General features: G+C 30.4%; 3 protein-coding genes and 1 long non-coding RNA gene across 6 annotated transcripts in view; all 4 read right to left on the bottom strand.

The window, feature by feature from the left end:
• Positions 1-1,325: 1,325 nt before the first annotated feature.
• LOC126704328 (TMV resistance protein N-like) lies at positions 1,326-2,848 on the bottom strand. The gene is made up of 2 exons (XM_050403321.1): positions 1,793-2,848; positions 1,326-1,592 (listed from the first exon to the last, which is right to left on the bottom strand). Exons 1-2 carry the CDS (start codon positions 2,846-2,848, stop codon positions 1,326-1,328), a joined length of 1,323 nt encoding a protein of 440 aa, XP_050259278.1.
• Positions 2,849-10,415: 7,567 nt separating this feature from the next.
• Positions 10,416-12,413, bottom strand: LOC126702740 (transcription termination factor MTERF6, chloroplastic/mitochondrial-like). Its single transcript, XM_050401561.1, has 2 exons — positions 12,259-12,413; positions 10,416-12,084 (listed from the first exon to the last, which is right to left on the bottom strand). Exons 1-2 carry the CDS (start codon positions 12,327-12,329, stop codon positions 10,905-10,907), a joined length of 1,251 nt encoding a protein of 416 aa, XP_050257518.1. The 5' UTR covers positions 12,330-12,413; the 3' UTR covers positions 10,416-10,904.
• Positions 10,416-18,265, bottom strand: LOC126702743 (uncharacterized). The gene is made up of 3 exons (XR_007647828.1): positions 17,555-18,265; positions 14,195-15,202; positions 10,416-10,557 (listed from the first exon to the last, which is right to left on the bottom strand). It is a non-coding gene; the product is annotated as an uncharacterized LOC126702743 (long non-coding RNA).
• A 4,134-nt stretch (positions 18,266-22,399) lies between these two features.
• LOC126702738 (disease resistance protein RUN1-like) overlaps positions 22,400-27,995 on the bottom strand; it is a 118,655-nt gene continuing 113,059 nt past the window's right edge. The window contains exons 1-2 of one of the 3 annotated variants that reach the window (XM_050401557.1): positions 27,293-27,973; positions 22,400-23,630 (exon numbers count right to left, since the gene is read on the bottom strand). In XM_050401557.1, the coding sequence (XP_050257514.1) occupies positions 22,499-23,630; positions 27,293-27,777 (1,617 nt within the window). In that variant the 5' untranslated portion in view covers positions 27,778-27,973 and the 3' untranslated portion in view covers positions 22,400-22,498. Of the gene's footprint in view, positions 23,631-27,292; positions 27,974-27,995 lie in introns of those variants that run through there. The other 2 variants (XM_050401559.1, XM_050401556.1) reach the window with 2 other exon arrangements.

Below are 27,995 nucleotides of genomic sequence, written 5' to 3'. Positions count from 1 at the left end.
CTTTTTAGAAACAGAGTCCTGATGCAATGATCCCCTTGAACATACCATATTTTGTGGAAGCCCAAACATTTCTCCAAGCTGATGCAAATTTAAGAAACTTCAGTTTAGCAAATTTATTCATATATTATATTTGGGAAAGTTAAACAAAATTGTTTCTTTCTATGAGAAAGGGAAAGACCTGACTCAATAATCTTCTTCTTGATTGTGAATCCAAGGAAGCACACCCTTCTATGTATAAACCTTCTAGATGTGGTGGAGGCATTGGAATTTCCCGAAGGTTCCAGCAGTTATGAAACAAAAGCAATTTTAATTTCTGAAATCTGATATTGATTTCAGGGAGGGTAGTAATGTTGCTGTAACGGATACCAAAAATTTCTAATTTGGGGAAACAATCAGGAGTATCTATGGCTTTTGGAAAATTGTCAAAATCTTCCATAAAGAGTAAGCTAAGATTTTTTAAATTAGAGATGCTACTTGGAACCTCTTTCACGTTTTTTAAACTTATACTTAACTCATGAAGGGCAATGAGATATTCTATTGATGAAAACAAAGCTTCCGTTCCTTTCTCAAGACTTTCACAGCCATGGAAATAAATATTTTTCAGAGATTTCAACTTGAGGTTTCTTGGTATAATTCTAAGATTTTGGCATCCGGCGAGATTCCAGAATTTAAGCTCTTCAAGAAGTCCAACGGACTGATGAACCTCGACTAAATTTATGCATGCATAAAGGTCCAATTCCTTTATGTTTGGGGCAATCAGTGATAAGTCGGGTAGCTTTGTAATATTTTTACAATATGACAAATCCATATATATCAATGTTTCGAATCGACACCTCTGTAGAAAGAAGAAATATTTTTTTGAAATTTATTAGTAAAAAGAAAAAAAAAATAATATGATAGGCAAAGAGGATAGAATAAGAAATACTACACGTTCAATTATGAATTATTGTAAACATTTTTTTTAAATGCTAAAGATACTACAAGTATTACAATATAAAATTTACAAACTAATGTAACAATAATTGTAAATGTTGGGCTTCAACTAACTCATATATAAATATTTGAATTGTCTCTTTATGATTGGTAACACATCAATGTGATCAATTTGTACACGAAATATAGTAAAATTTGTAATGCATGTAGCATTACTCTTTTTTTTAAGTGCACAAATTGATTTTGTTCATTGAAAATGTATAGAAATATTATTTAATTTAGTATTAAATGCGTGGTTTAGTTCTAACCACCAAAAAAATAAATGCACCTTAACTTGTTCACTAAGAGCACTCATTAACAAAAGCCTAATAAGAATTTATAAATGCTAATGATCATACCTCGAAATGCTCATCCAGTTTTATGTGGCTTCGTTGCATCTTGAGTACAACGAGCTTTTTAGGTTCAAAGGAGGATGGTAAGGAAGATAAGGGAAATTCATTCCAATCAAGTAACCTCAACCCATTGGGAAGAGATTGAAGGTCTTCACAAATTACATTGCAAACTTTCAAATATTTGAGATTCTTCATCTTTTCAAGATTGAACTTCATGTTTTTTGGTTTAGGCAAGCACACTGTTATGCCTCGAATTTCATTTGACCCCTAATTGAACAAAACATTAAGTAAAACACAATGTAGAAAATAATTCACCAAAAAAAAATAGAGTGTTAATTAAACTTAATTTAAACAAAAGCCTCGCTCATAAAATTATATTTTCTTAAACATTAAAAAAATAAAAGGAATAAAAATGGCTAAATCCGCTTGTGAAAAAATAGAAAAAAAGTAAATTAAAAAACTCATACCGTATTTCCAATTAGTATTTCAAGAGCATCCTCATAACACAATAGCCTACTACGCTTCTCGATCACTTCTGGTGATTCTTGTCGAACAATTTCCCAACCCATTTGTTGAATCAAGTCATGCATCAGTACTTTGTTATCTTTAGTAACAATTATAAGACACTTATCAATAAGTCTTGCAATATCATAATATGGTTCATGGAAATTGATGTTTCTTAGTATATCTACAACTTTATCTTTGCAGAATCCTTTAAGAAAATAAGCAATATCAAGAAAAATTTCCTGTTGAGTTTGGTCCAATCCATCATAGCTTATTTTGAGTATTTTTTGAATGTCTCCCTTGGGAATTCTTTTGTATTTGTCTAATGCACTTTTCCATTCATGTTTAGTTCTTCCATACAAATCTGCGCCAATTACTTTTAGAACTAATGGAAGACCTTTGGCATAATCTATAAATTGGTTGACTAGTTCTGAATAATCTTCCTGAAAATTGTTTCTTCCAAAGGCCTCTTGACAAAAGAGTTTATGAGCTTCATGTTTATTTAACTCCTTCACCTCGTAGTACATTACATGAATATTTTTTGTAAGAGTATCAAGCAAGCGTTTGTCTCTTGTAGTTATAATGATTCTACTTCCAGAAGTAAACTGATCATAATTTTCAAGAAAAAATTCTATCTCATCCAATTTTTCAACATTATCAAGAACAATAAGAATCCTTTTACAATGAAGCCTTTCAATTGTCACATTGATTCCTTTAGATATACTCCCCACCTTCAAATTTTGATACCCTAAGATCTCATAACAAAGTGTCTCTTGTAATTGAATTAAGCCATCAATTGTCCTTGATTTTTCACTAACATTATCTAGAAAGCTGCTTCCATCAAAACAATAATGAATTGTGTTAAAAATAACTTTTGCAATTGTTGTCTTACCCACTCCGGGAAGGCCAAATATCCCAACAATGCGGACATCATTTGATTTAATATCTAAACACCGATTTATGACGTCATTTACACGAGTATCTATTCCAACAAGATATTTTACAACAGATAATTTCATGTGATTTACTTGAGCACTTGAGATCTCTTTAAAAATTTCTTCAATAAATTCAAATTGAGAGCAGCTACAACTGTCATTTACATAACATAAAAAGTATGTAATAAGTTAGAACAGAAAATAGAAATACTTGAACAATGACTAAATTCAAGATGTTTCGTTTGTGCACTACAACTATAATAGCAAATAATCTATATCTATATAATAATATATAAAAGTAAAAGCGTAGAATTTAATTTTGTTATGGTCATGTTAAGTCACATCATCAGCCACACCACTATTTATATATATATATATATATATACAATATTAATATATTCAATAGTACACCATGAATTTACACATTCTCTAACCTCATTGTAACTTATCAATCATAATAAAACCATATATCTTTTGGCAATCTATGACTTCTCAACTTATATCTCTGTATTCCCTCCCAAAAAAAAAAAAAAAAAAAAAAAAAAAAAAAAAAAAAAACACTTATATCTCTATAATTTTTTAATCAATTTTTACCTGCATGATCTCTTAAATTCTAGCATTACATTATTTTTTAACCTTTCCTCTTCTCATTGTAAACTCTACTTCTCCCTCCATTATATCCCACTCTAACCTTATTCTTCCTACAACCATCCTCTATTGTTTTAAATTTTCATTTAAATTTCTTATTGTCCCTTTTGTATCTCTCCCCTCTATTTGTTCTATGTTTTGCTTACAAAATCTTTGTTTTTGTTGATTTGATTGTCACATCTCATTTATGTTAGCAATTTTATGCTTATGGCCAAAAAGTTTCCAAGTTAAGTGGTAGCAATATAATGTTACCCAGCTATCATATTCAAATTAATTTATGTTTATTTACTACTAATATTTTTTGATCCATATTTGGTTTTGGGTAAAATTAAAACAAGAGACTAAGGAGGTAACTAAAAGTAGAGAGAATAAAATTCTATAAATACTTACAAATTACAATACATACACACTCAAAATGGCCTCATTTACTGTAGCTTTTGTTAGCTTTAATTATTAACAAGTGTGTAGCCTGTGTATATGCACAGGTACAATTTTAAAAAATCACAATTATACGGCTTAGATTAAAGGGTATTAGCTTTATATATATATATATATATATATATATATATATATATGATTTAGAATTTAATAGGTTTTAGACTCTTCAATTTTGGTACCTAATAATTCACTTGCCACAAAAATTAAAAATTTGGATTGATGGACACTTAGCGGAAAATTGAACTCTAATTGAAATCCAATTTAGAATCTAATTGGATTTGGACTCTTTGATTTTTTCACTCAATAATTCACTTGGCACAAAATTAAAAATTAAATGGAACACAGTGCAAAATTTAAAATTTAATTAAAATCTAATTGAATTTTCTCTAAATTTTGGCTCTATATATATATATATATGATGTATTAGTGCCATTTTCTAGATAATAGTTTGACAAGAAAGTATAGTTTTGAGTTGTTTGATGTGTTATGTACTTATCTGACAGGCTAATAATTTTTTTTGTGCAATTATTGCTACACTTTTATTTTTGGATTTTTTTTTGAGTAAACTGTAATACTTATTAGAACACACATGAAAATAATAATACTAGTGTTTTTGGGTTGTTTCTACATAACAGCATCAACACACTCTTTTTTTTTTTTTTTTTTGAGTAAACTGTAATATTTATTAGAACACAACATACTCTTTTTTTGTTACTAAGTGCATACTGGTTTACTTGAATAGTTAGTAACTTAATATTTTTCATGCATGTTTTATAGTTTAATCATTAAGTAGAGCCATGTTATATTATTTAGGAATTAGCAAGATCAATCATAATCCACTATTGCAGCCTATCAAACTTTGATATTGCCGGAGGTATGTCTTGAATTTTTTTAAAAAAAAAAAAAAAATTAGATGCATTTTTCTTTTTGGATATTACAAATTAAAAGTTATGAATTTGTTGTGAGTTTTGGGTCCCGGAAGTCTTTCTTTATTTTTTTTTTTTTTTCTCTTTGATTTATAAAATTTTGAGATATGTTTTTTGTGTTTTGGATATTAGGGAGAGATATCTGGTTGTTGATGTGATTTTTTTTTTTTTTGGACTTTAGATCCTGAAAGTGTTTGTATATATACACTTTTTGTTTTGTTTGACAGGGGGTAGAAACAATTTAAATAAATAAATAAATAAATATATATATATATATATATATATATATATATATTTGTTCCTTTTAGGTTTTGAATCATGCTTTTGTAAGGGTTTGGTTTTGGAAATTTTTTATGCTCTTTACATTATTTTATTTATAAAAATTTGAGATAAGTTTTCTACATTTTAGGTATTAGAGATGACTTTTTTCCCCTTAATCAAGGTTTTGATGTATTTTAGGTCTTGAAAGTAGTTGTTTCATTTTATTTATTTATTTATTTATTTTTGTCTAACTTATAAATTTTTTAGATAAATTTTCCATGGATTTGACATTAGGGAGATAAGTTTGGATATTGAGAAAATTTGTCAAATTTCTAACATAACTGACTATATTGTAAATATTATATGGAAATGGTTATTTTTATGCTTTACCTTTCAAGTTCTCGATTAATTTTTTTTTTCATTTGATAATAGAGAAATGTTTTACTAATTATAGTAGGTATATTCGTATTACCTTTTCATAAAACATTTATGTGCATTGTGCAAATCAACGACTCGTATATAACAAAAGTTGGACCCTAAAAGTTGTGGTTACAATATGTGGCATACTCTCTTTGAGCCAAGTTCCTATGCTTCTAAAAGTTTTGGTTAATTCCTTAAAAAAAAAATTGGTTAATTACAAATTAAATATTAAATATTATAATTTATGTTGTTAGTGAAATTATAAAACCTTTGGTACACTATATCAAATTTTTAAAATGATAAAATAATCAATCAAGTTATTATTGTCACCAAAAAATTTGCAATAAAGTTAATTTTATATGAATTTATGTCCAAATTATATTATACCATATACTATATAATAAAAATTGTATCCTACATTGTAGTTGTGCTAAGTGGATGCCCTCCTCTTTATTTATTTGGTTTATATTTTTCTTTTTCTTTTTTCTCTTTAGGTCATTTGCTGTATTATAAGTAAATTACAATTTCATTGTTGCTCTAAGTTGAACTCTATCATCAATGTTTCAAAAAAATTTAAATAAAAGTTACCCAATTGAAATTCTACTCCGAAGAGTTTTTCAAGTTTTGAGAGAAATTTCATTATTTATTTTATATTATGTTAATGGCCTACCACAAATTTTTGGTTTAATAATAAAAGTTTAATTATACAAGTCATGTTTGCACTATGTAGCGTAATATAAGTATTGAAATTTCTATGATATAATTCCACCCTTTCTCTTATTATAAATAAATTAAAATTATTAACATAGTTTACCTTTAAGTAAAACCATATTAGAAAATATTTAAAAATATATAAATAATATTTTGATAAAAAATCAATTATAAATTTCAAGAAATTTAGAACGCGTTTCATTATTTTTTTTAAATGATTTTACAATCTATGTTAAACTTGGTTTTACATGGTGTGTATTCACCATGTAACTTAAGTAAATTTTTATAATCTAATTTATAATTCACTTTTAACAATATTATTGAAGTATATTCTTTAGTTTAAATATGATTTCACACATGCATAACACTAGTTGTTAATAAAAGTAAATTACATAAATTTTATAGATGTGAGTGTTAGGTTCTAAAGACTTAGGAACTAATGTATTTAGAACTCTAATGTGTATTGTTGGCAAACCATGATCAAAACAAGTTGTTTAGTCGTGTTTAGACTTGCTCAAAGTTGTATCATTTATGTAAAGTTGGATTCAAGTTGATGCAGATTTAATAGTGCATTTCGGCCTGGCTCGATCGATCGAAGCTTAGGCTCGATCAATCAAAATTTGGGTAGAATGCATTTTTCTGTAGAATTCCAACTCAGCCCTAGTTCATTAAAATGTTTAGGATTTTATATTTTGCCCTAGGTATAAAAGGCAAACCCTAGCCACGTTTTTCTGTTGCTCATATTGCTGTTTGTGTAAATCACTTGTGAGATCTGTGAGGAACTTTCCTTTACACAAGCTTAGGATTATTAAAAAGGAGATTCATTCAAGAACTTGATGATCATTCAGTTGCTGCCATAAGAACTTAAAGAAACAAAAGCGAGTGTACTTGTACTTGCTGGAGAATCCAGGAAAGGAGTCTGTGGTCTCGGAACTTGCATGTGGTCGTGTCAGTAAGTTTCTATTGGTGGGTAGCAATAGGATGTTAGTGGTCTAAGTTCTATTGTAAAACTTCAATTCTTTCATAGTGGATTCAGGTTTACCTTGAGGATAGCTAGGTTAAATCCTCCCCAAGTTTTTACCGGTTTGGTTTCCTGGGTGATCATATCATTGTGCTATTTATCTTTCCGCTACTATGCATGATATGATTGTTTTGTTTGTGATAACCTAGATTTGGAATTTGGACTAAGTAATAACTTGGCTAATTAACTAGGTTAATCCAATTGTGTTTTAAGGGGTCTAAAAACATACAGTGAGGAAACAAGTTATTAGGGACCTACTTTTGATGTTTTTACAGAATTATTTACTTTTTTTGAAAACTTTCTAAATATTGTGGAAGAAAGTCCTAATTAATTGGTAAGATTATCTTGATTGTATATTCTTATGTCTTTGTCATTGATCTTGGTAGCAACTAGATTAGCAATTAAAAATTAATACTTTCATAATTTGACCCAAAAAAAAAAAAAAATTAAAGCCATCAATGAAAGAAATTAGTGGTAACTAGTGTTAATTTACTTAAAATTTTGTGACTAGGCACACAATTGAGAATTATAAAAAATAAAGTGAAAGTTGTTTCTACTCATTATAATGTCTATCAATATTGTATGCTTTGTTTAAGGACTCAGGCTATGTTGTAAAGCTGTTTGTACCATAAAATTGTTCATTTCCTTGCCTTTGTATTGATTAATAACAGGGGCTAGATGAATGTGTGGCCTAGCAAAATGCTACGTGTTGAAGTTATCATTTTTTTAAACTTTAAAGTTCACCTGTTAAGGCAACATGGAGCAGTTGTAAGTTATTAATCAAAAGAGAATATGGACGCATTAATATAGGTGAGTGAGTAATGGGGATACTTTGTCATGGACAATGGGAATTAAATTGCGAGAACCATGATTGGGGCTAGGGGGTTTGGTGTCATGGTGAAGAATAAGTTTTTATTTAATTTTTTGGTTATCTTATATTCATTATCAAGGAATAGGACATTTTCGTGATAGCTGAAAAGCACCCTTTTCAATATTAATTGTTTAGTAACCAATACCAATCAAGCTTTATACTCAATAACAAAAATTCAATTCCTTAATTAAAAGATTAGTGTTATTCTATAAAAATTCAATTCATAATATATTTGAATTGTCATTGTAAATATGAGACTTCTTTTTTGTTCGTTTGTTTGTGTTTGGATTTAATTTAAGTTTATGGATTGTGTTTTTGTTAATTATAATTTAAGTTTCATTGATATTTTTTATTTAGTAAATTAATGTTTCATATCAAAAGTAGGAATTTTTGAGACTAGAATTCAATGTACAATCAAAGAGGAAGAAACAAAGAATTGTTTAAATTTTCATACACAATAACTTTCCCGTGCATCGCACGGGTTAGCGACTAGTAATATATAAAAGTTAAAGCGTAGAATTTAATTTTGTTACGCTCATGTTAAGCCACATCATCAGCCACACCACTTTTTGATATATATATATATATATATATATATATATATATATATACACACACACATATATACACATATATATATATTTACAATATTAATATATTCAATAGTACACCATGACTTTACACATTCTCTAACCTCATTATAACTTATCAATCATAATAAAACCATATATCTTTTGGCAATTTATGACTTCTCAACTTATATCTCTATATTCCCTAAAAATAAAAATAAAAATAAATAAATAAAAAAACTTATATCTCTATAATTTTTTTAATCAATTTTTACCTGCATTATCTCTTAAATACTAGCATTACAATATTTTTTAACCTTTCCTCTTCTCATTGTAAACTCTACTCCTCCCTCCATTATATCCCACTCTAACCTTATTCTTCCTCCAAGTTAAGTATTAGCGATATAATGTTACCTAGCTATCATATTCAAATTAATTTACGTTTATTTACTATTAATATTATTTGATCCATATTTGGTTTTTGGTAAGATTAAAACAAGAGACTAAGGTAGTAACTAAAAGTAGAGAGAATAAAATTCTTTAAATACTTACAAATTACAATACATACACACTCGAAATGGCCTCAATTTTTTTTTTTTTTTTGAAACTTAAAAATGGCCTCAATTACTATAGCTTTTGTTAGCTTTAATTATTAATTAGTGTGTATCACGTGCATATACACCGATACAGTTTTAAAAAATCACAATTATATGGTTCAAATTATACATTGTTTTTAGAAGAGATTACATAGTATTAGCATTATATATATATATATATATATATATATATATAAAATTTAGAATTTAATTGTTTTTAGACTCTTCGGTTTTTATACCTAATAATTCACTTGCCACAAAAATTAAAAACTTAGATGGACACATGGCAAAAAATTGAAGAGAAATTTGGTTGTTGATGTGTTTTTTTTTTTTTTTTCTTGGACTTTAGATCCTGAAAGTGTTTGTATATGTACACTTTTTTTTTTTGTTTGACAGGAGGTAGAAACAATTTATATATATATATATATATATATATATATATATATATATATATTTGTTCCTTTTAGGTTTTGAATCATGTTTTTGTAAGGGTTTGGTTTTGGAAATTTTATTATGCTATTTACATTATTTTATTTATAAAATTTTGAGATGAGTTTTCTACATTTTAGGTATCTGAGGTGACTTTTTTCCCCCTTAATCAAGGTTTTGATGTATTTTAGGTCCTGAAAGTAGTTGTTTCATTTTTTTTTTTGTTTTTGTCTAACTTATAAATTTTTTAGATACATATTCCGTGGATTTGATATTAGGGTGATAAAGTTTGGACATTGAGAAAATTTGTCAAATTTATAACAAAGCTAACTATATTGTAAATAATATATGGAAACGGTTATTTTTATGCTTTACCTTTTAAGTTCTCGATTAATTTTTTTTTCATTTGATAATAGAGAATTTTTTTACTGATTATAATAGGTATATTCATATTATCTTTTTATAAAACATTTATGTGCATTGTGCAAATCAACGACTCATATATAACAAAAGTTGAAACCCTAAAAGTTGTGGTTACAACATGTGACATACTCTCTTTGAGCCAAGTTCCTATGCCTTTAAAAAGTTTTGGTTAATTTCCGTTAAAAAAAAAAAATCGGTTAATTATAAATTAAATATTAAATTGTATAATTTATGTTGTTAGTGAAATTATAAAACCTTTGGTACACTATATAAAATTTTTAAAATGATAAAATAATCAATCAAGTAATTATTGTCACCAAAAAAAAAAAAAAACAATAGAAACTAACCTTTTTAGAGAAAACAACAGGAGAATGATAATAATTGTAAAAATGTATGGTTTCTGAGCAATATCACAAGACCTGAAACACTAAACATCGTAGAGTACCTTGACATTTGAATCACATTTTAAATAACATCAACCTTAGAATCTACCCTTACTGTTGATGAAAAAAGGGAATTTGAGAGGACCACCAGCTAGCTGGATCATAAAGAGTCTTGTGCAATGACATACTCCAGTCTAATGTAATCAGAGCAGGCCAAGGGTTACTGACTTCTTCTAAACTCAAATTTCAAATTGCCAGCCCGTATAGCCACCTCCATAAAACAAGTGCATGGGGTTTGTCGTTATAGATAAAAGGTTCAGCTCAACTTTGACGAGTTTCAATTCATCACCCAATGTGAGCAAGAAAGATGGACTAAACTAAATGAAGATGTGGCCAAAGGCAGTGATTTGTTCCATCATTGCCATTTGTTGAACTCGTAATAACTCAAATTTTTAAATCAAAGGGGAACCCTTGAAATTCTATCTTGCCTTGGTGTGCACTAACAACATCTGGAACCTCATTCTGATATTTGCTCACTAACTTGTCCACAAACCTCTTCTCAGTCATTCTGAACACATAAACAATGCTAGTTTCTTCCTTAACCAACCCCTTTGATATCAAAAGATGCAGAACTGAACACCTTGGAATAATCCTCTTCTCCAAGCTAAGCAGTAGAAGGTTTGGATTCTTGGAGATCATTGAAGGTGTCATATTCAGTTTGTTCACAAAGAAACTCATCAATTTCCTGATTTTATTCTCTGAAGCAATCATACACATGGGTTGCTTTTTGAATGCTGCATAAATCTCATCCTTCGACAATCCAAAACTTTTAAAAGCTTCTACCTTTTGCTTCCACAAAGATTTACTCATAACCGCCATGGAACGTATGGCTAGAACAAATAGCAGATTATTGGGATCGAAACCCAATTTCATAACTTCATCAACAATCTCACTAAACCGATAAGTCTTCATAAGCATTGATTTTGGTTGGATCAAGAACATTTTCAAAATTAAGGACATGGGTACACCACGGCTTACCAACATCGATATGTTGGGCTGTAGAACTTTTTCCACTTTACATTCAAGTACCCTGTAGCATGCCTTTATAGCCTTTACGACATTCTCATCATTGCCAAGAATCCGCCTAAGTTCTTGAACACAAGGAATGATTTGGTTTTCGAGGCTCCTTTCTAGAATATAAGGCTCGGTCGACAAAATCTTTGCAATTTCAAGTTCTGACAAGCCCAAAGATCTGAAAAACTCAAGCTTTGGCTTAAAAATCTTATGTGCATTGAACAAATACAATGTCGGACGCTTCATAGTCAAATCTGATATTTGCTGATCACTGAAACCATGAGCTCTAAAGAACTCAACCACAGTGTATGCATCACTTTCAAGCACACGTGGGTCTTTGGTAAGCATTTTGCCAAGGCTAGTACTAGAAAACCCCAATGACTCAAACAACTCCAAGTTGGGCTTCAGGGTATTGTCTAAATCAGCCAAAAGCAAGACTGGACGACTAGTAATTAAACTTTTGACATGGGTCTGAGTCAAACCGTGAGCTTCTTGGAAGCTGAAATGGTGGATTCTAAGGACAACCCACATGATTTTTGAAGGAAAGAGCCTGTAAAAGATGGTGTTTCGGTGGAATTAGAGAGATTTGAGAACAAGTGGGCATGGCTATGTGGTAAAGCTCTGTGCTTCAACTGTTGTGGGAGGTTTAAGCAAACTAAACGAAACATTTGATTTGAGATTGAAGCTAGTTGCTTTAAGTGGAAAAAGAATGAAGATTTGTTACCTGGGTTGAGGATTGAGATTGGTATGTGATAGTCCAGTTGAGTTTGAGCAGCTTGAAGCAATATCGAGCATCAACCCCCTCTCTTTTCTGAGCTGTGGTTTTCACTTTTCGCTTTTTAGTTCAGAAGCTAGAGGTGGGTTTTAGAACGCACCGTTTTGAATGTGTAAATGGGCTGGGGGTTCACACTTCAGCGTCTCACTTGCACCTGTGGTTGGCCCAAGTGACTTTTAGTGGACAAGGGAGAATAATACGTGTCTTTTTCTTTTTCTTTTTCTTTTTGGGGTGAATTTCATGGTTATAAAAGCTGAAATGGAAAAAAAAATAATGTCTGATTCCTGATTGAACAGTCGATTTTTACTATTTTGCCGGACCAATTGAAGGTTCAGTTTCTAGTTGAACCGACTGGTTTGATATGATTTTCTTAAACCATGGTGGATTTATCAAAATCATACAAGAAAATAAAATTGATTTAGTGTATGATTGGTTGGGGTGATTTTGGAGGAATGAAAGGAGGAAGAGAAAAATATAAGATATTTTGGATGAAATGGGTGTTTGGTTGGAAGGGAAAAAGGGAGAAAATATTATGAGGTTTGGCTGTTTTTTTTTTTTTTTAATGGGCTAACCATAATCTAGCCCCCCAAATCCAGAAAAATTGGGGAGAAGAGGGAAGGGAAAAAGGGAAAAAAAATTATGAGGTTCGGCTGTTTTTTTTTAATGGGCTAACCATAATCTAGCCCCCCAAATCCAGAAAAATTGGGGAGAAGAGTAAGGGTTTGTGGAAATTACCTATCTATACCTAATCCTTCGGCCTTCTCCTCTCTCTCTTTTAAGTTAAAGATTTGGATTTCATTTTTCTGACCCTGACTCTCTTTTCATTTTTCTTTTTTTCCCATGAAATGTTTTGTTCAAAAATTATGTAATAGGGTCATTACAGTAATATTTTCTATTTTCTAATTTTTCTTCGAGAAATGCAATGTTCACAACATTTTCACAACAAATCATAAATGGCAGCTTATTACTGGTGGTCATTGTTGGGGCATAAAAGTAATCTCACTAATAGGTTCAAATTTGAACCAATAACAATTAACCAAGTGTGAAAAGGTAAAAGGCTATAGATGAAAAGGGCACAATAGCATGTAACATATGCCTCCATTGATTAATGGAAGACCCCAGTGTAGATAGCCATTAGCAAGCTCACCAATTGGGGGCAATGGCTTTGGTAATAACTTGTAAGCAACATTAACAAAGGTAATGACACTATCAAAGAAAACATACATTCCCTCAAGCTACTCTACTGGACACATTTAGGGAATCCCCAAGCAATTGATCTGAACACCAGCCCTTAAAAAAGTTAAAACTTAAAGCAGTTCACGACATAAAATTAGATGATAGTGTCTTTTGAGTCACACTGAAACCAGGAATAGGTGCTACCTTATGCAACAAACCCCCAAGTCATTCCATAGCATCTACCAAAGAAGAGGCCCTTACCAAGAGATAGTCTTACCATTATTAAATAGACTTATTTAATTTTCAAAAAAAAAAAAAAAAAAAAAACTAGACTTATTCAAGCTGACTAGCTGAGAATCTTTAATAAGATACCATTCCCATATTAGACTTCGAATATGGCGTCATGGGATTAGTATAGTACAGAACAATTGCTAATTAAATAGAAAAAGTAAAATAATGCAAAGAGATGACAGAGATATTAGAGTGAAAAAGAACAAAAGCATTGGTAGTCATCAGTCAATGCAAGTCAAAATAGATATGATAACCAAAAAAAAAAAAAAAAATAGAAACTAACCTTTTTAGAGAAAACAACAGGAGAATGATAATAATTGTAAAAATGTATGGTTTCTGAGTAAATTCTTATCACAAGACCTGAAACACCTAAACATCCTAGAGTGCCTTCTGAAACACATTTCTAAATAACATCAACCTTAGAATCCACCCTTACTGTTGATGAAAAAAGGGAATTTGAGAGGACCACCAGCTAGCTGGATCGTAAAGATTCTTGTGCAATGCCATACTCCTGTCTAATGTAATCAGAGCAGGCCAAGGGTTATTGACTTCTTCTAAACTCAAATTTCAAATTGCCAGCCCATATAGCCACCTCCATAAAACAAGTGCATGGGGTTTGTCGTTATACATAAAAGGTTCAGCTCAACTTTGACGAGTTTCTATTCATCACCCAATGTGAGCAATAAAGATGGACTAAACTAAATGAAGATGTGGCCAAAGGCAGTGATTTGTTCCATCATTGCCATTTGTTGAACTCATAATAACTCAAATTTTCAAATCAAAGGGGAACCCTTGAAATTCGATCTTGCCTTGGTGTGCACTAACAACATCTGGAACCTCATTCTGATATTGGCTCACTAACTTGTCCATAAACCTCTTCTCAGTCATTCTGAACACATTATTAGGCTTTGAGTCACGCTGGTAGAGTAAAAGCACTGGCTGTGATTCTTGAAACAGACATAAAGGGAGATATTAGTGATAATATGGTTGATTTTATTCATAGAAAGAATGTTTATGTTGCCAGTAAGTACCAAAAGGCACTTGCAAAAAGCTACTCAGTTATGTCTTTGAAGCATTCGAGGACACCACTGTTATTTTACTTTCAACCTGAGCTATACTCTCTCTGCCTTAGGTATCAAACAGCATGGCTAGATAGATGGGTAGTATCATAGTGGGAGTATTACCGTTGTTGCCATTCTGGTTGTTGCTGTTTCTGCTGTCTATAACTTCAAGCAATCCAAGCAATTTGAGAAGCTCTCCCAATGAGTAGAGACATCAGGGTGGATGTATTGAGAGATGGGCGGCACCAACATATTTTAATGCACTTGCTGGTATTGTCACTGGCTGTTACTGTACTTTGGCTTATTCTATGAAGTGCATATTGATTATGTGTTGGCTAGTCACAATCTAGGTCGGACATAACAATCTGCACTGACAAAACAGACACCCTTACATTAAATGAGACTAAGGTAACAGGATTTTGCCTTTAAATAAGCAATGAGGGTAGCCAAGTAATGTTTAAAATATAGATTCTCAATCGCTTGTGAAGATTTCTGGGAGCCCTTGCTGTTTTTGATATTAATATCAATGAAATCTATAATCTATGTTGAAGACTTTAAGTCAGAGAATTCAGAGAAAAACAGAAATGCAGTTTTGGTGAAGAGGAAGAGTGAGAAGGCTATTTGATACTACTACACGAGAACTCCAGAGATTAAGGGATATAAATTCAAGAAACTGATTTGAGCTAGCCTTTAACATGACATGATGGTAGAAAGAGTTATCCCCCTCTCAATTCATTAAATAAGACCAACCCTATGACAAATTAATTACCTACTCTGAAGTAATTATTTGTTTTACCAAGTATGAAAAAGTGATACTAAAGTTCAAAGGTAAAGTCATTCTTCCTTGAACTTTCTTAGGCATACAGTTGGAGAAATAAAAGACAAACATGAGAGTATAAAATTCATAGATTCAACTAGATAAGAAGTAATAAATATCATTAGTATGAGAAGTTCATTACAAAACTCAAACTTTAGAAAATCAGAGAACTTGCTCCAACTTGACTAACCATAATATTAGTCAACATTTGATCTTACTTATATGTTGTCATATGTAACAAATCAGCAATATGGAGAGCCTTAATTCATACTAACTAAAATCACAATGAAGAAAATGTAAACCAAACTCAGAGCAAAGTGACCACTTGATTACTCCCATATGATCGAAACCAAATTACAATATGAACAATTACCAAAATTTAGGGAAAACACATGCTAAATAGTTACATGCAAAAGTTACAAGAAACACATTATTTTATTGCATAGGAAATTGTCTACCATCTTTTCATCAGTTGCATAATTGGTATAGAAAGATGATTGATTGTCAATAAACCAAACTATAATAAGAAGAAATTATCAGAGTTCTCAGTTCCCAAGGTTTTGTAATAATGCTTAGGTCATATTACATCTAGGTAGAATAGTATCTGGCAAGAGAACAATAATACCCCAAAAGGAAGATGAAGATTTATTCCTTACTAAGTAGGATATTAAAAAAAAAAAATTGAAATTACATGTGTCCCTTGCTGAACACCTTATCTGAGGCAACAGAGGCAATACAAGTTAAGCAAAGGGAGGCCAAGGTGGCCATTGCCTCCCATGGGATTGAAGTTTTTTATATTTCTTATATGTATATAGATAATCCTTTGTGTTGTACATCCCAATTCTTCTAATTTAATACAATGGTCCCCTTAGTTTTTGCAAATATCACAAACACTTAATTCCATTCAAAAGTCACAGGTTTTGATAGTATTAACATAAAATGAATAATACAACAGAAAAATTATTGGTCTTTATTAGAGAATTTTTACTTTCCTTATAAAATATATTTTTAGACATACCTTATTTAAAATATGCATATATTTTCATTCAAATAAAGAAGTTATTGTCCCCCTAAAAAAAAAAATCCTAGGTTATATTATAAACAAAAACAAGAAAAAAAAGGTTTATTCATTAGAGAGGCAGGCAATTTGCATATAATTGGCCTCAATAAGGCAGCTAACCAAGAAGAGAGTAATTTAAGAATGTAACATCAACCTTTTATAAAAATATTCCATTGTAGATATAAAGAAGTTAATGTCTTAAATTTTGGTTTCCCTAGCATCCGTTAAGATATACATGCCCTAGCCCAGACACTAGCAATCTTGTGACCAGGTTGCATATAGTTCCATCTAGGCCACTTACAAGCCAACTTGTAGACATGGACAAAGTTTAGCTACAAAATTGGTTGTAACCTTACTAAATATCTTTTTAATTGTGGTGAATTTTGACAAATTCACCATTGGATTACATCTTATTCTTATATCCTTCATATTTGCAAAATTTCTAGAAAACTAAAGATCAATAGCTATGTCATCAACAAATTATTTTAATTGCAAGTTTTTGTAGTTCAAAATTATGCATAAAATATAAGCTTATGGATCATATAGTAAATAATATCCGATTAGCACAAAATTTGACATGTGTATTAAGATCATAAAGAACATACAATTCAATGGTTAGATTTTCAAATATGTAGTAATGTTTATTTCGTAGGCTACCGTCAATTTTGTCCGCAGACAAATCACTTTTGATAGGACTTGTGTAAGGTGACTGTTCTACCACCTAAAGTTCAAAATAAGTTTTAGTTCAAATTGCAAGAAGGCAAATTATAATTGTAGAGTTTCATTTGTTTAATTCAAGAATATCCCAAGCAGAGTAACATACTATACTCATAAGCATACCTCAATGGTCTAAGCCAATACTGAGAAGTTGGAGTGAGGGCAATCGGATACTTGAATTGAAGTTGCAACTTTGTCTTTGCCTTTTCACTCATTGGTTAAGTTTTCTACAAACAAGTTTGCATGTTTCTTCAGCATAAAGCTACTTCACACAAATAAAAACATCAAGATATAAAGTTAACAGTTTACCTTATCAGCTTTTGTCCTTGTTAAATATTTCTGTCAAGTTTGGTAATTTTCGATTATTCAAAGCATTGAATCAGATTTTCAAAACCCAAATTAGCTTCTTGAAATATAGTCCTTCTATTTGGTTATTTAATATATTTCACAACACATAAGCATTTTCTATGTGATTTTGTTTATTAGATAATGTGGTTAATGGGGTCCATTTCTACAATTGCACCCACCAACAACCTTATAACACATGTAAATGGGGTCCATTTCTACGATTGCAACATAAAAATACCCTAAAAATTAAATACATTCTACATTGATGTATTGCATTACAAGAAAATAAAAGCATTTAAAATTCAGCTTATTTCCCATTTAGTCATTGTAACTCATAAAGATGATAACACAGTCCTCATATAAGTAAAGAATGTTGAAAATGGCATACGCAGCTGAGCAAAAAGTAAATGATAACAAATTGACTCAACTACATGGGTTGCATGTAGGCACTTAGGAACCTTTCTAGTGACACTAAAAGCCAATCTTCTAAGGAGTCTCCACAAAAGGCAAAGCCAAAGAATAATCACTACTGATGTTGTAACAGAAGAGGAAAAGAATTGTAGTGACCCAAAAAGGGGGGTCTTTCATTCCATGAAATCCTACATCGCCTAGGGAAGCACATGAAAATGTTTTTATAAGGAATGATCTCCCTTTAATGTGTAGAGGCCTTTTCCCCCACTGCTATGTGCTTTGGGAGAGAGCAAAAACCGTGAGGGGCATGGGCCCCAAAGCGGACAATATCTACACAGGTGGGGCGGGGTCGTTACAAGAATAAAAGAAATCAATATGTAACTCAATAATTTATGAATGCTAAATTTCACATATGTATGCATTTATGATGAAAAAGAATTGAAGATTGAAACATCATCATGAGAATTATAAATTTGACCAATCACGTCTCCTCTACCACCAACAAGATGCAACCCCTTACTTTGAGAGTAACATCACAAGACAAGTAGCTTGGTTATACTAAATATGACTTAAAGCAACAATATTTCTTTTAAGCTAACCACTATCCATTGATGTTGGTTGAAATCATAGACGTTATGTAAAAAGAAATGAACAAAAAATTAAACTAAAAAAACCACAGCATGCAATTTTTAATAGATGAAATGAGAGAATATTTGTTGCTTTGATACTCTAAATCTTCTTACTCTAGACATATTTTAAACTCAAAGTATTAGATATGAAGTGCAGGATGGCTGATCGTGCATGTCACTGAAGCAGTCATAATCGGTAGTGGCAATTCCAGAAGGTCTGCCTCTTTGGCATATTCTACAAAGTGCTTGATGGCTGATCACACCCTGGTTCATGAATCTTCTGCTCGTGACACAATGGACTCAGCCACATAAAAATCTACACTCACAAAACAAGCACCTGACAGCACATGAGATGAAGCTAATAGAATTTAGCTTGGAAAAGAAGCAATGAGAGAATTTACTTCCTAAGAAAAAGTATCAAATGTTCTTGATCTAACCAGATTTCCAAATGAAGATGAAGCCAAAGCCAAAGCAGAATTTGGCTTGTAAGCTAGTTTTACAATGAAGTTTACTGCAATTCAAACAGAACAATCTAAAAGATAAATACTCAACAACAAGCTAACAAAATAAACAGTATCTCTAGAGGAGATTCATCCAACAACAAAAAAGAAAGAAAAATAGCAATCCAATTGTTTAATCTTTATCATATTTTACCATCATATATATATATATATATACACAAAAACTCCTTTCTATAAAAGAAAGAGGTGAGTTCATTCATTCAACCTATAGAAACATTTTATCAAATACATGGAATGCTTACCTTCAAACCCCTTACCACAATTTGCGCTCCTCTTTGGCCAATGGCATTCCCATCTTGCTATTGATGTTTATGCCACGTCTGATAGCTCTCCCATTCCCATCTTGATCTTTGAGAACCACAGCCAAGCCTACATTGTTTTGATCACATGATGCATTGAAATTAAGCTTTACCAATTGATCAAGTGGTTTGGTCCAAGAACTTCTCTTGTTTTGCTCTTTGGCAAGTGGTCTCAAGTAAAAGTCATACTGTTTGTTCAGACGATGGACTAATTGGTTTATGGTGGGTTTAGTGATTGAAACCAAAGCTTCCTCTCGTGCCATCCAAAGGATTTTCATTGCCACTACTGCATATAGTGTGAACTCATCTTTGGTGATTCTTTCTAAGAGTAACTCACTTGGGGGGTCAATTATATGTTCAACAAATTCCATTAAAGTTTGAGCTCGGATCATTTCGACTCGAAAACCCCATCTACCACCATACCACACTCCTTTAGCATAGGGACAACATTGAAATAGATGTAAAAGAGAATCTTTTGCTATTTCACAGAGAGGGCAATGGGTTTTTGAGAATATGAAGAGTTTTTGAGCAGCGACTCTACATAAAAACATTTTTAAGTTTTCATCAAAGGACACTCTTAAACTTTCATGAATTCTTATGCAGGCCATCTTATCTACAGCCAGATTTCGAGGACATATGCATGCTACATGGGCCCCACACCTTTCTATTGTAATTTTTGCCATTTTTGGATCATAATCTGAAATTTCACATAGAAGCTTAACGTTGTTGCATTCCTCTAAAACTATGCCGTCAAATGACCTATTGCTTCTATAGTGAAACCACATAAAAGACGATGAATCTAAATAAAAAATCACTTTAGTAGAACTTTTTTCATAACCATTGAAGAAAATGTAGACAGAACAAAGAAAACCTTTATATCGATTTGCCACAATATCCTTCAGTTCTACTTTTAAAGCAACACAGAAAGCAAATGCTAGAGATTCTGAATTGACAGAGAATGATATGGAGTTTCCAACACTTTGATGGTTGAACCACTTTGGAATCTTAGTTCCTGGAAGGACAAGGTTAAATTGAAATCCATCATCAGCAAGGTTAGGTGCAGAACACATTTTAGATGCATCGTAGCACTTTTCAGAAACGGAGTCTTGATGCAAAGATCCCCTTGAACATACCATATTTTGTGGAAGCCCAAACATTTCTCCAAACTGATGCAAATTTAAGAAACTTCAGTTAGCAAATTTAGTCATATATTATGTTTGGGAAAGTTAAACAAAATTGTTTCTTTCTATGAGAAAGGGAGAGACCTGACTCAATAATCTTCTTCTTGATTGTGAATCCAAGGAATAGCACCCTTCTATATATAAATCATCTAGATGTGGTGGAAGCATTGGAATTTCCCGAAGTTTCCAGCAGTGGTGAAAGAAAAGAATTTTTAATTTCTGAAATCTAATATTGATTTCAGGGAGGGTAGTAATGTTGCTATAACGGATACCGAAAATTTCTAATTTGGGGAAACAATCAGGAGTATCCATGGCTTTTGGAAAATTGTCACAATAATCCATACAAAGAAAGGTAAGATTTTTTAAATTAGAGATGCTACTTGGAACCTCTTTCACATTTTTTAAACTTATACTTAACCTCTGAAGGGCAATGAGATATCCTATTGATGAAAACAACGCTTCTGTTCCTTGCTCAAGACTTTCACAGCCATGGAAATAAATCTTTTTAAGAGATTTCAACTTGAGGTTTCTTGGTATAATTCTAAGATTTTGGCATCCGCAAAGACTCCAGAATTTAAGCTCTTCAAGAAGTCCAACGGACTGATGAACCTCAACTAAATTTATGCATGCAAGAAGGTCCAATTCCTTTATGTTTGGGGCAATCAGTGATAAGTCGGGTACCTTTGTAATATTTTTACAATATGACAAATTCATATATATCAATGTTCCGAATCGACACCTCTGTAGAAAGAAGAAATATTTTTTTTGAAATTTATTAGTAAAAAGAAAAAAAAATCAATATGATATGCTAAGGGGATAGATTAAGGAATACTACATGTTCAATTACGAATTATTGTAAACATTAAAAAAAATGCTAAAGATACTACAAGTATTACAATATAAAATTTACAAACTAATGTAATAATGAATGTAAATGTTGGGCTTCAACTAACTCATAAATAAATATTTGAATTGTCTCTTTATGCTTGGTAACACATCAATTTGATCAATTTGTACACTCAATATAGTAAAACTTGTAGTGCATGTAACATTACTCTTTTTTTAAGTGCACAAATTGATTTTGTTCATTGAAAATGAATAAAAATATTATTTAATTTAGTATTAAATGCATGGTTTAGTTTTAACCACAAAAAAAAATGCACCTTAAGTTGTTCCCTAAGAGCACTCATTAACAAAAGCCTAATAAGAATTTATAAATGCTAATGATCATACCTCGAAATGCTCGTCCAATTTTATGTGGCTTTGTTGCATATTGAGTACAACGAGGTTTTTAGGCTCAAAGGCTGATGGTAAGGAAGACAAAGGAAATTCATTCCAATCAATTAACCTCAACCCATTGGGAAGAGATTCAAGGTCTTCACAAATTACATTGCGAACTTTCAAATATTTGAGATTCCTCATCTTTTCAAGATTCAACTTCATGTTTTTTGGTTTGGGCAAGCACACTGTTATGCCTCGAATTTCATTTGACCTCTAATTAAACAAAACATTAAGTAAACCACAATGTAAAAATAATTCACCAAAAAAAATAGATTGTTAAACTTTAAACAAAAGCCACGCTCATAAAATTATATTTTCTTAAACATTAAAAAAAGAAAAGGAATAAAAATGACTAAATCCCCTTGTGAAAAAATAGAAAAAAGTAAATCAAAACAACTCATACCGTATTTTCATTTAGTATTTCAGGAGCATCCTCATAACACAATAGCCTACTACGCTTCTTGATCACATCTGGTGATTCTTGTCGAACAATTTCCCAACCCATTTGTTGAATTAAGTCATGCATCAATAGTTTGTTATCTTCAGTAACAATTATAAGACACTTATCAATAAGTCGTGCAATATCATAATATGGTTCATAGAAATTGATGTTTCTTAGTATATCTACAACTTGATCTTTGTAGAATCCTTTAAGAAAACAAGCAATATCAAGAAAAATTTCCTGTTGAGTTTGGTCCAATCCATCATAGCTTATTTTGAGTATTTTTTGAATGTCTCCCTTGGGAATTCTTTTGTATTTTTCTAACGCACTTTTCCATTCATGTTTAGTTCTTCCATACAAATCTGCGCCAATTATTTTTAGAACTAATGGAAGACCTTTGGCATAATCTATAAATTTGTTGACCAGTTCTGAATAATCTTCCTTGAAATTGTTTCTTCCAAAGGCCTCTTGACAAAAGAGTTTACGAGCTTCATGTTTATTTAACTCCTTCACCTCGTAGTACATTACATGAATATTTCTTGTAAGAGTATCAAGCAAGTGTTTGTCTCTTGTGGTTATAATGATTCTACTTCCAGAAGTAAACTGATCATAATTTTCAAGAAAAAATTCTATGTCATCCAATTTTTCAACATTATCAAGAACTATAAGAATCCTTTTACGATGAAGTCTTTCAATTGTCACATTGATTCCTTTAGATATACTCCCCACCTTCAAATTTTGATACCCAAGGATCTCATAACAAAGTGTCTCTTGTAATTGAATTAAGCCATCATTTGTCCTGGATTTTTCACTAACATTATCTAGAAAGCTGCTTCCATCAAAACAATAATGAATTGTGTTAAAAATAACTTTTGCAATTGTTGTCTTACCCACTCCGGGAAGGCCAAAGATCCCTACAATGCGGACACCATTTGATTTAATATCTAAACACCGATTTATGACGTCATTTACACGAGTATCTATTCCAACAAGATATTTTACAACAGATAATTTCATGTGATTTAATTGAGCACTTGAGATCTCTTTAAAGATTTCTTCAATAAATTCAAATTGAGAGCAGCTGCAACTGTCATACACAACATAAAAAGTATGTAATAAGTTAGAACAGAATATAGAAATACATGAACAAGGACTAAATTCAAGATGTTTCGTCTGTGCACTGCAACAAAAATATCATATAATCTATATTTATATCTATATAATAATATATAAAAGTTAAAGCATAGAATTTAATTTTGTTACGCTCATGTTAAGCCACATCATCAGCCACACCACCATTATATATATATATATATATATATATGCAATATTAATATATTCAAAAGTACACCATGACTTTACACATTCTCTAACCTCATTGTAACTTATCAATCATAATAAAACCATATATCTTTTCGCAATATATGACTTCTCAACTTATATCTCTATATTCCCTCAAAAAAAAAAAAAAAAAACCTTATTTCTCTATAATTTTTTAATCAATTTTCACCTGCGTTATCTCTTAAATTCTAGCATTACATTATTTTTTAACCTTTCCTCTTCTCATTGTCAACTCTACTTCTCCATCCATTATATCCCACTCTAACCTTATTCTTCCTACAACCATTCCTAAATTGTTTTAAATTTTCATCTAAGTTTCTTATTGCCCCTTTTGTATCTCTCCCCTCTATTCATTCTATGTTTTTCTTGCAAATTCTTTGTTATTGTTGATTTGATTGTCACATCTCATTTATGTTAGCAATGTTATGCTTATGGCCGAAAAGTTTCCAAGTTAAGTGTTAGCGATATGATGTTACCCAACTATCATATTCAAATTAATTTATGTTTATTTACTACTAATATTATTTGATCCATATTTGGTTTTTGGTAAATATAAAACAAGAGACTAAGGTGGTAACTAAAAGTAGAGAGAATAAAATTCTTTAAATACTTACAAATTACAATACATACACACTCAAAAATGGCCTCAAATATATATATATATATATATATATATATATATATATTTTGAAACTTAAAAATGGCCTCAATTACTGTAGCCTTTGTTAGCTTTAATTATTAACTAATGTGTAGCCCTTGCATATACACAAGTACAATTTAAAAAAAATCACAATTATACAGTTCAAATTATACATTGTTTTTAGAAGAGATTACATAGTATTAGCTTTATATATATATATATATATATATATATATATATATATGTGTGTGTGTGTGTGGGTTGGGTTTAGGTTACACCTGGTGTAACTCTAACTAATGTTACACCACTCAATATTTCTTAATTGAATGTGAATTTTGACAAATCCACCATTAGATTACATTATTTTCATATATTCTCCATGCTTGCAAAATTTCAAGGTGATCAAAGATTAATAGCCATGTCATCAGTCAATTGTTTAAATTCAAATTTTTATAGTTTAAAACAATCCATAAAAGATGAGTTTATGAATCGAATGACAAATTACATCTAATTGATATGAAAATTAGCATGCATGTTAAGAACATATAAAACATGTTATTCAATAGTTGGATTTTCAAAATATAAATTCAATAATACGTTATTGGGTGGTGTAACGTTTCTTAGAGTTACATTAGGTGTAACTTGAACCCAACCATATATATATATATATAATTTAGAATTTAATTGGTTTTAGACTCTTCGGTTTTTGTACCTAATAATTCACTTGCTACAAAAAATAAAAACTTAGATGGACACGTGGCAAAAAATTGAAGAGAAATTTGGTTGTTGATGTGATTTTTTTTTTTTTTTGGACTTTAGATCCTGAAAGTGTTTGAATATATACACTTTTTTTTTTTGTTTGACAGGAGGTAGCAACAATTTAAATATATATATATATATATATATATTTGTTTCTTTTAGGTTTTGAATCATGTTTTTGTAAGGGTTTGGTTTTGGAAATTATTTTATGCTATTTACATTATTTTATTTATAAAATTTGAGATAATTTTTCTACATTTTAGGTATCAGAGGTGACTTTTTTTCCCCTTAATCAAGGTTTTGATGTATTTTAGGTCCTAAAAGTAGTTGTTTCATTTTTTTGTTTTTGTCTAACTTATAAATTTTTTAGATACATTTTCCGTGGATATGATATTAGGGAAATAAAGTTTGGATATTGAGAAAATTTGTCAAATTTCTAACATAGCTAACTATATTGTAAAAATATATGGAATCGGTTATTTTTATGCTTTACCATTTAAGTTCTTGATTAATTTTTTTTTCATTTGATAAGAGAGAAATTTTTTACTGATTATAATAGGTATATTTGTATTACCTTTTTATAAAACATTTATGCGCATTGTGCAAATCAACGACTCGTATATAACAAAAGTTGAAACCCTAAAAGTTGTGGTTACAACATGTGACATACTCTCTTTGAGCCAAGTTCCTATGCCTTTAAAAGTTTTGGTTAATTTCCATAAAAAAAAAATTGGTTAATTATAAATTAAATATTAAATTGTATAATTTATGTTGTTAGTGAAATTATAAAACCTTTGGTACACTATATAAAATTTTTAAAATGATAAAATAATCAATCAAGTAATTATTGTCATCAAAAAATTTTCAATAAAGTAAATTTTATAATTTATGTCCAAATTATATCATACCATATACTATATACTAATAAAAATTGTATCCTACATTGTAGTTGTGCTAAGTGGATGCCCTCCGCTTTATTTATTTGGTTTATATTTTTCTTTTTCTTTTTTTTCTCTTTAGATCATTATGTGTATTATAAGTAAATTATAACAATTTCATAGTTGCTCTAAGTTGAACTCTATCGTCAATGTTTCAAAAAATTTAAATAAAAGTTACCCAATTAAAATTCTACTCCGAAGAGTTTTTCAAATTTTGAGAGAAATTTCATTATTTATTTTATATCATGTTAATGGCCTACCACAAATTTTTGGTTTAATTATACAAGTCATGTTTGCACTATGTAGCATAATATAATTCCACCCTTTCGCTTATTATAAATAAATTAAAATTATTAACATAGTTTACTTTTAAGTAAAACCGTAGTACAAAATATTTAAAAATATAAAATAATATTTTGATAAAAAGTTAATTATAAATTTCAAGAAATTTAGAACACGTTTCATTATTTATTTTAAATGATTTTATAATCTATGTTAAACTTGGTTTTACATGGTGTGTATTCACCATGTAACTTAAGTAAATTTTTATTATCTAATTTATAATTCACTTTTAACAATATTATTGAAGTATTTTCTTTAGTTTAAATATGATTTTTTTTATTATACCTTGCATCACACATGCATAACACTAGTTGTTAATAAAAGTAAATTACACGCTCAAAAAAAAAAAAAAAAAAAAACAAACAAATTACATAAATTTTATATATGTGAGGAAACAAGTTATTAGGGACCTACTTTTGATGTTTTTACAAAATTATTAAGTACTTTTTCAAAAACTTTCTAAATATTGCGGAAGAAAGCCCTAATTAATTGGTAAGATTATCTTGATTGTATATTCTTATGTTTCTATCATTGATCTTGGTAGCAACTAGATTAGCAATTAAAAATTAATACTTTCATAATTTGACCCAAAAAAGTTAAAGCCATCAATGAAAAAAATTAGTGGTAACTGGTGTTAATATACTTAAAATTTAGAGACTAGACACACAATTGAAAATTATAACAATAAAATAAATAAATAAATAAAGTGAAAGGGTAGTAATTAAATACCCGTCCTTGTAGGTCAAACCAGATATGCTACCAGCTTTGTTTAAAGCTTCCCTCCATCTTTGCACCTTCTTTATATTATTTACTTCATGTTTTACTAAAGCTTCTCCAAATTTTCCCTTTTGGTTACGTACTTCCGAGGGATCCACCTTATAAAACACCGGTAGCACCATTTGTCCATTCTTCTTACACTCAAGAATTTCGACAAGTTCATCTAAGCACCAGGTAGAAGATGCATAGTTCTCAGAGAATAAAATTATGGAACTCCTTGAACTTCTAATAGCTTCAAGAAGTTCAGTAGAAATTTCTTCTCCCCTTGGAAGTTCATCATCGATAAAGGTGTGAATACCCTTCAGCTTCAAAAAGCCATTCAAATGGCTCGTAAAATCCATGCGGGTATCTTCCCCTCTGAAACTCAAGAACACATCATATTTGTATTGGTGGGTGATGGAGGAAAAGGAGGCTCGTTTGTTTGTCAGAAAAGCCATGGTGAAATGGTACGTATGAGAAGATCTAAAAGGAAGAAGAGAAATAAAGCTTGATGAAATTAGGCAAAGGAGAGTGAATGAAGATTAAAATAAGAGGTTTTTCTTAATGGATTTTTGAGAGAGAATGGGAATGGCAGAGTGAAGAAATTGAATGTTAGTTGTTGTTTTGAGGCCAAGAAGACTATATATGATAGTCTACTGTCAAAATACTATTTGTA

The sequence above is a fragment of the Quercus robur genome, chromosome 10 (genome assembly GCF_932294415.1).
Source record: "Quercus robur chromosome 10, dhQueRobu3.1, whole genome shotgun sequence".
NCBI lineage: Eukaryota > Viridiplantae > Streptophyta > Magnoliopsida > Fagales > Fagaceae > Quercus > Quercus robur.
The sequence above is the reverse complement of the archived record's forward strand: the minus strand, read 5'-3'. Positions and strand labels throughout refer to the sequence as shown.

Coding starts and splice junctions, on each gene's coding strand:
- LOC126704328 (XM_050403321.1), bottom strand. CDS start 2,848: ATGAAATTATCTGTTGTAAAATATCTTGTTGGAATAGATACTCGTGTA. Junction 1,593..1,792: donor AAATACTAATTGGAAATACG/GTATGAGTTTTT, acceptor TTGTTCAATTAG/GGGTCAAATGAAATTCGAGG.
- LOC126702740 (XM_050401561.1), bottom strand. CDS start 12,329: ATGCTCGATATTGCTTCAAGCTGCTCAAACTCAACTGGACTATCACAT. Junction 12,085..12,258: donor AATCTCAATCCTCAACCCAG/GTAACAAATCTT, acceptor CATCTTTTACAG/GCTCTTTCCTTCAAAAATCA.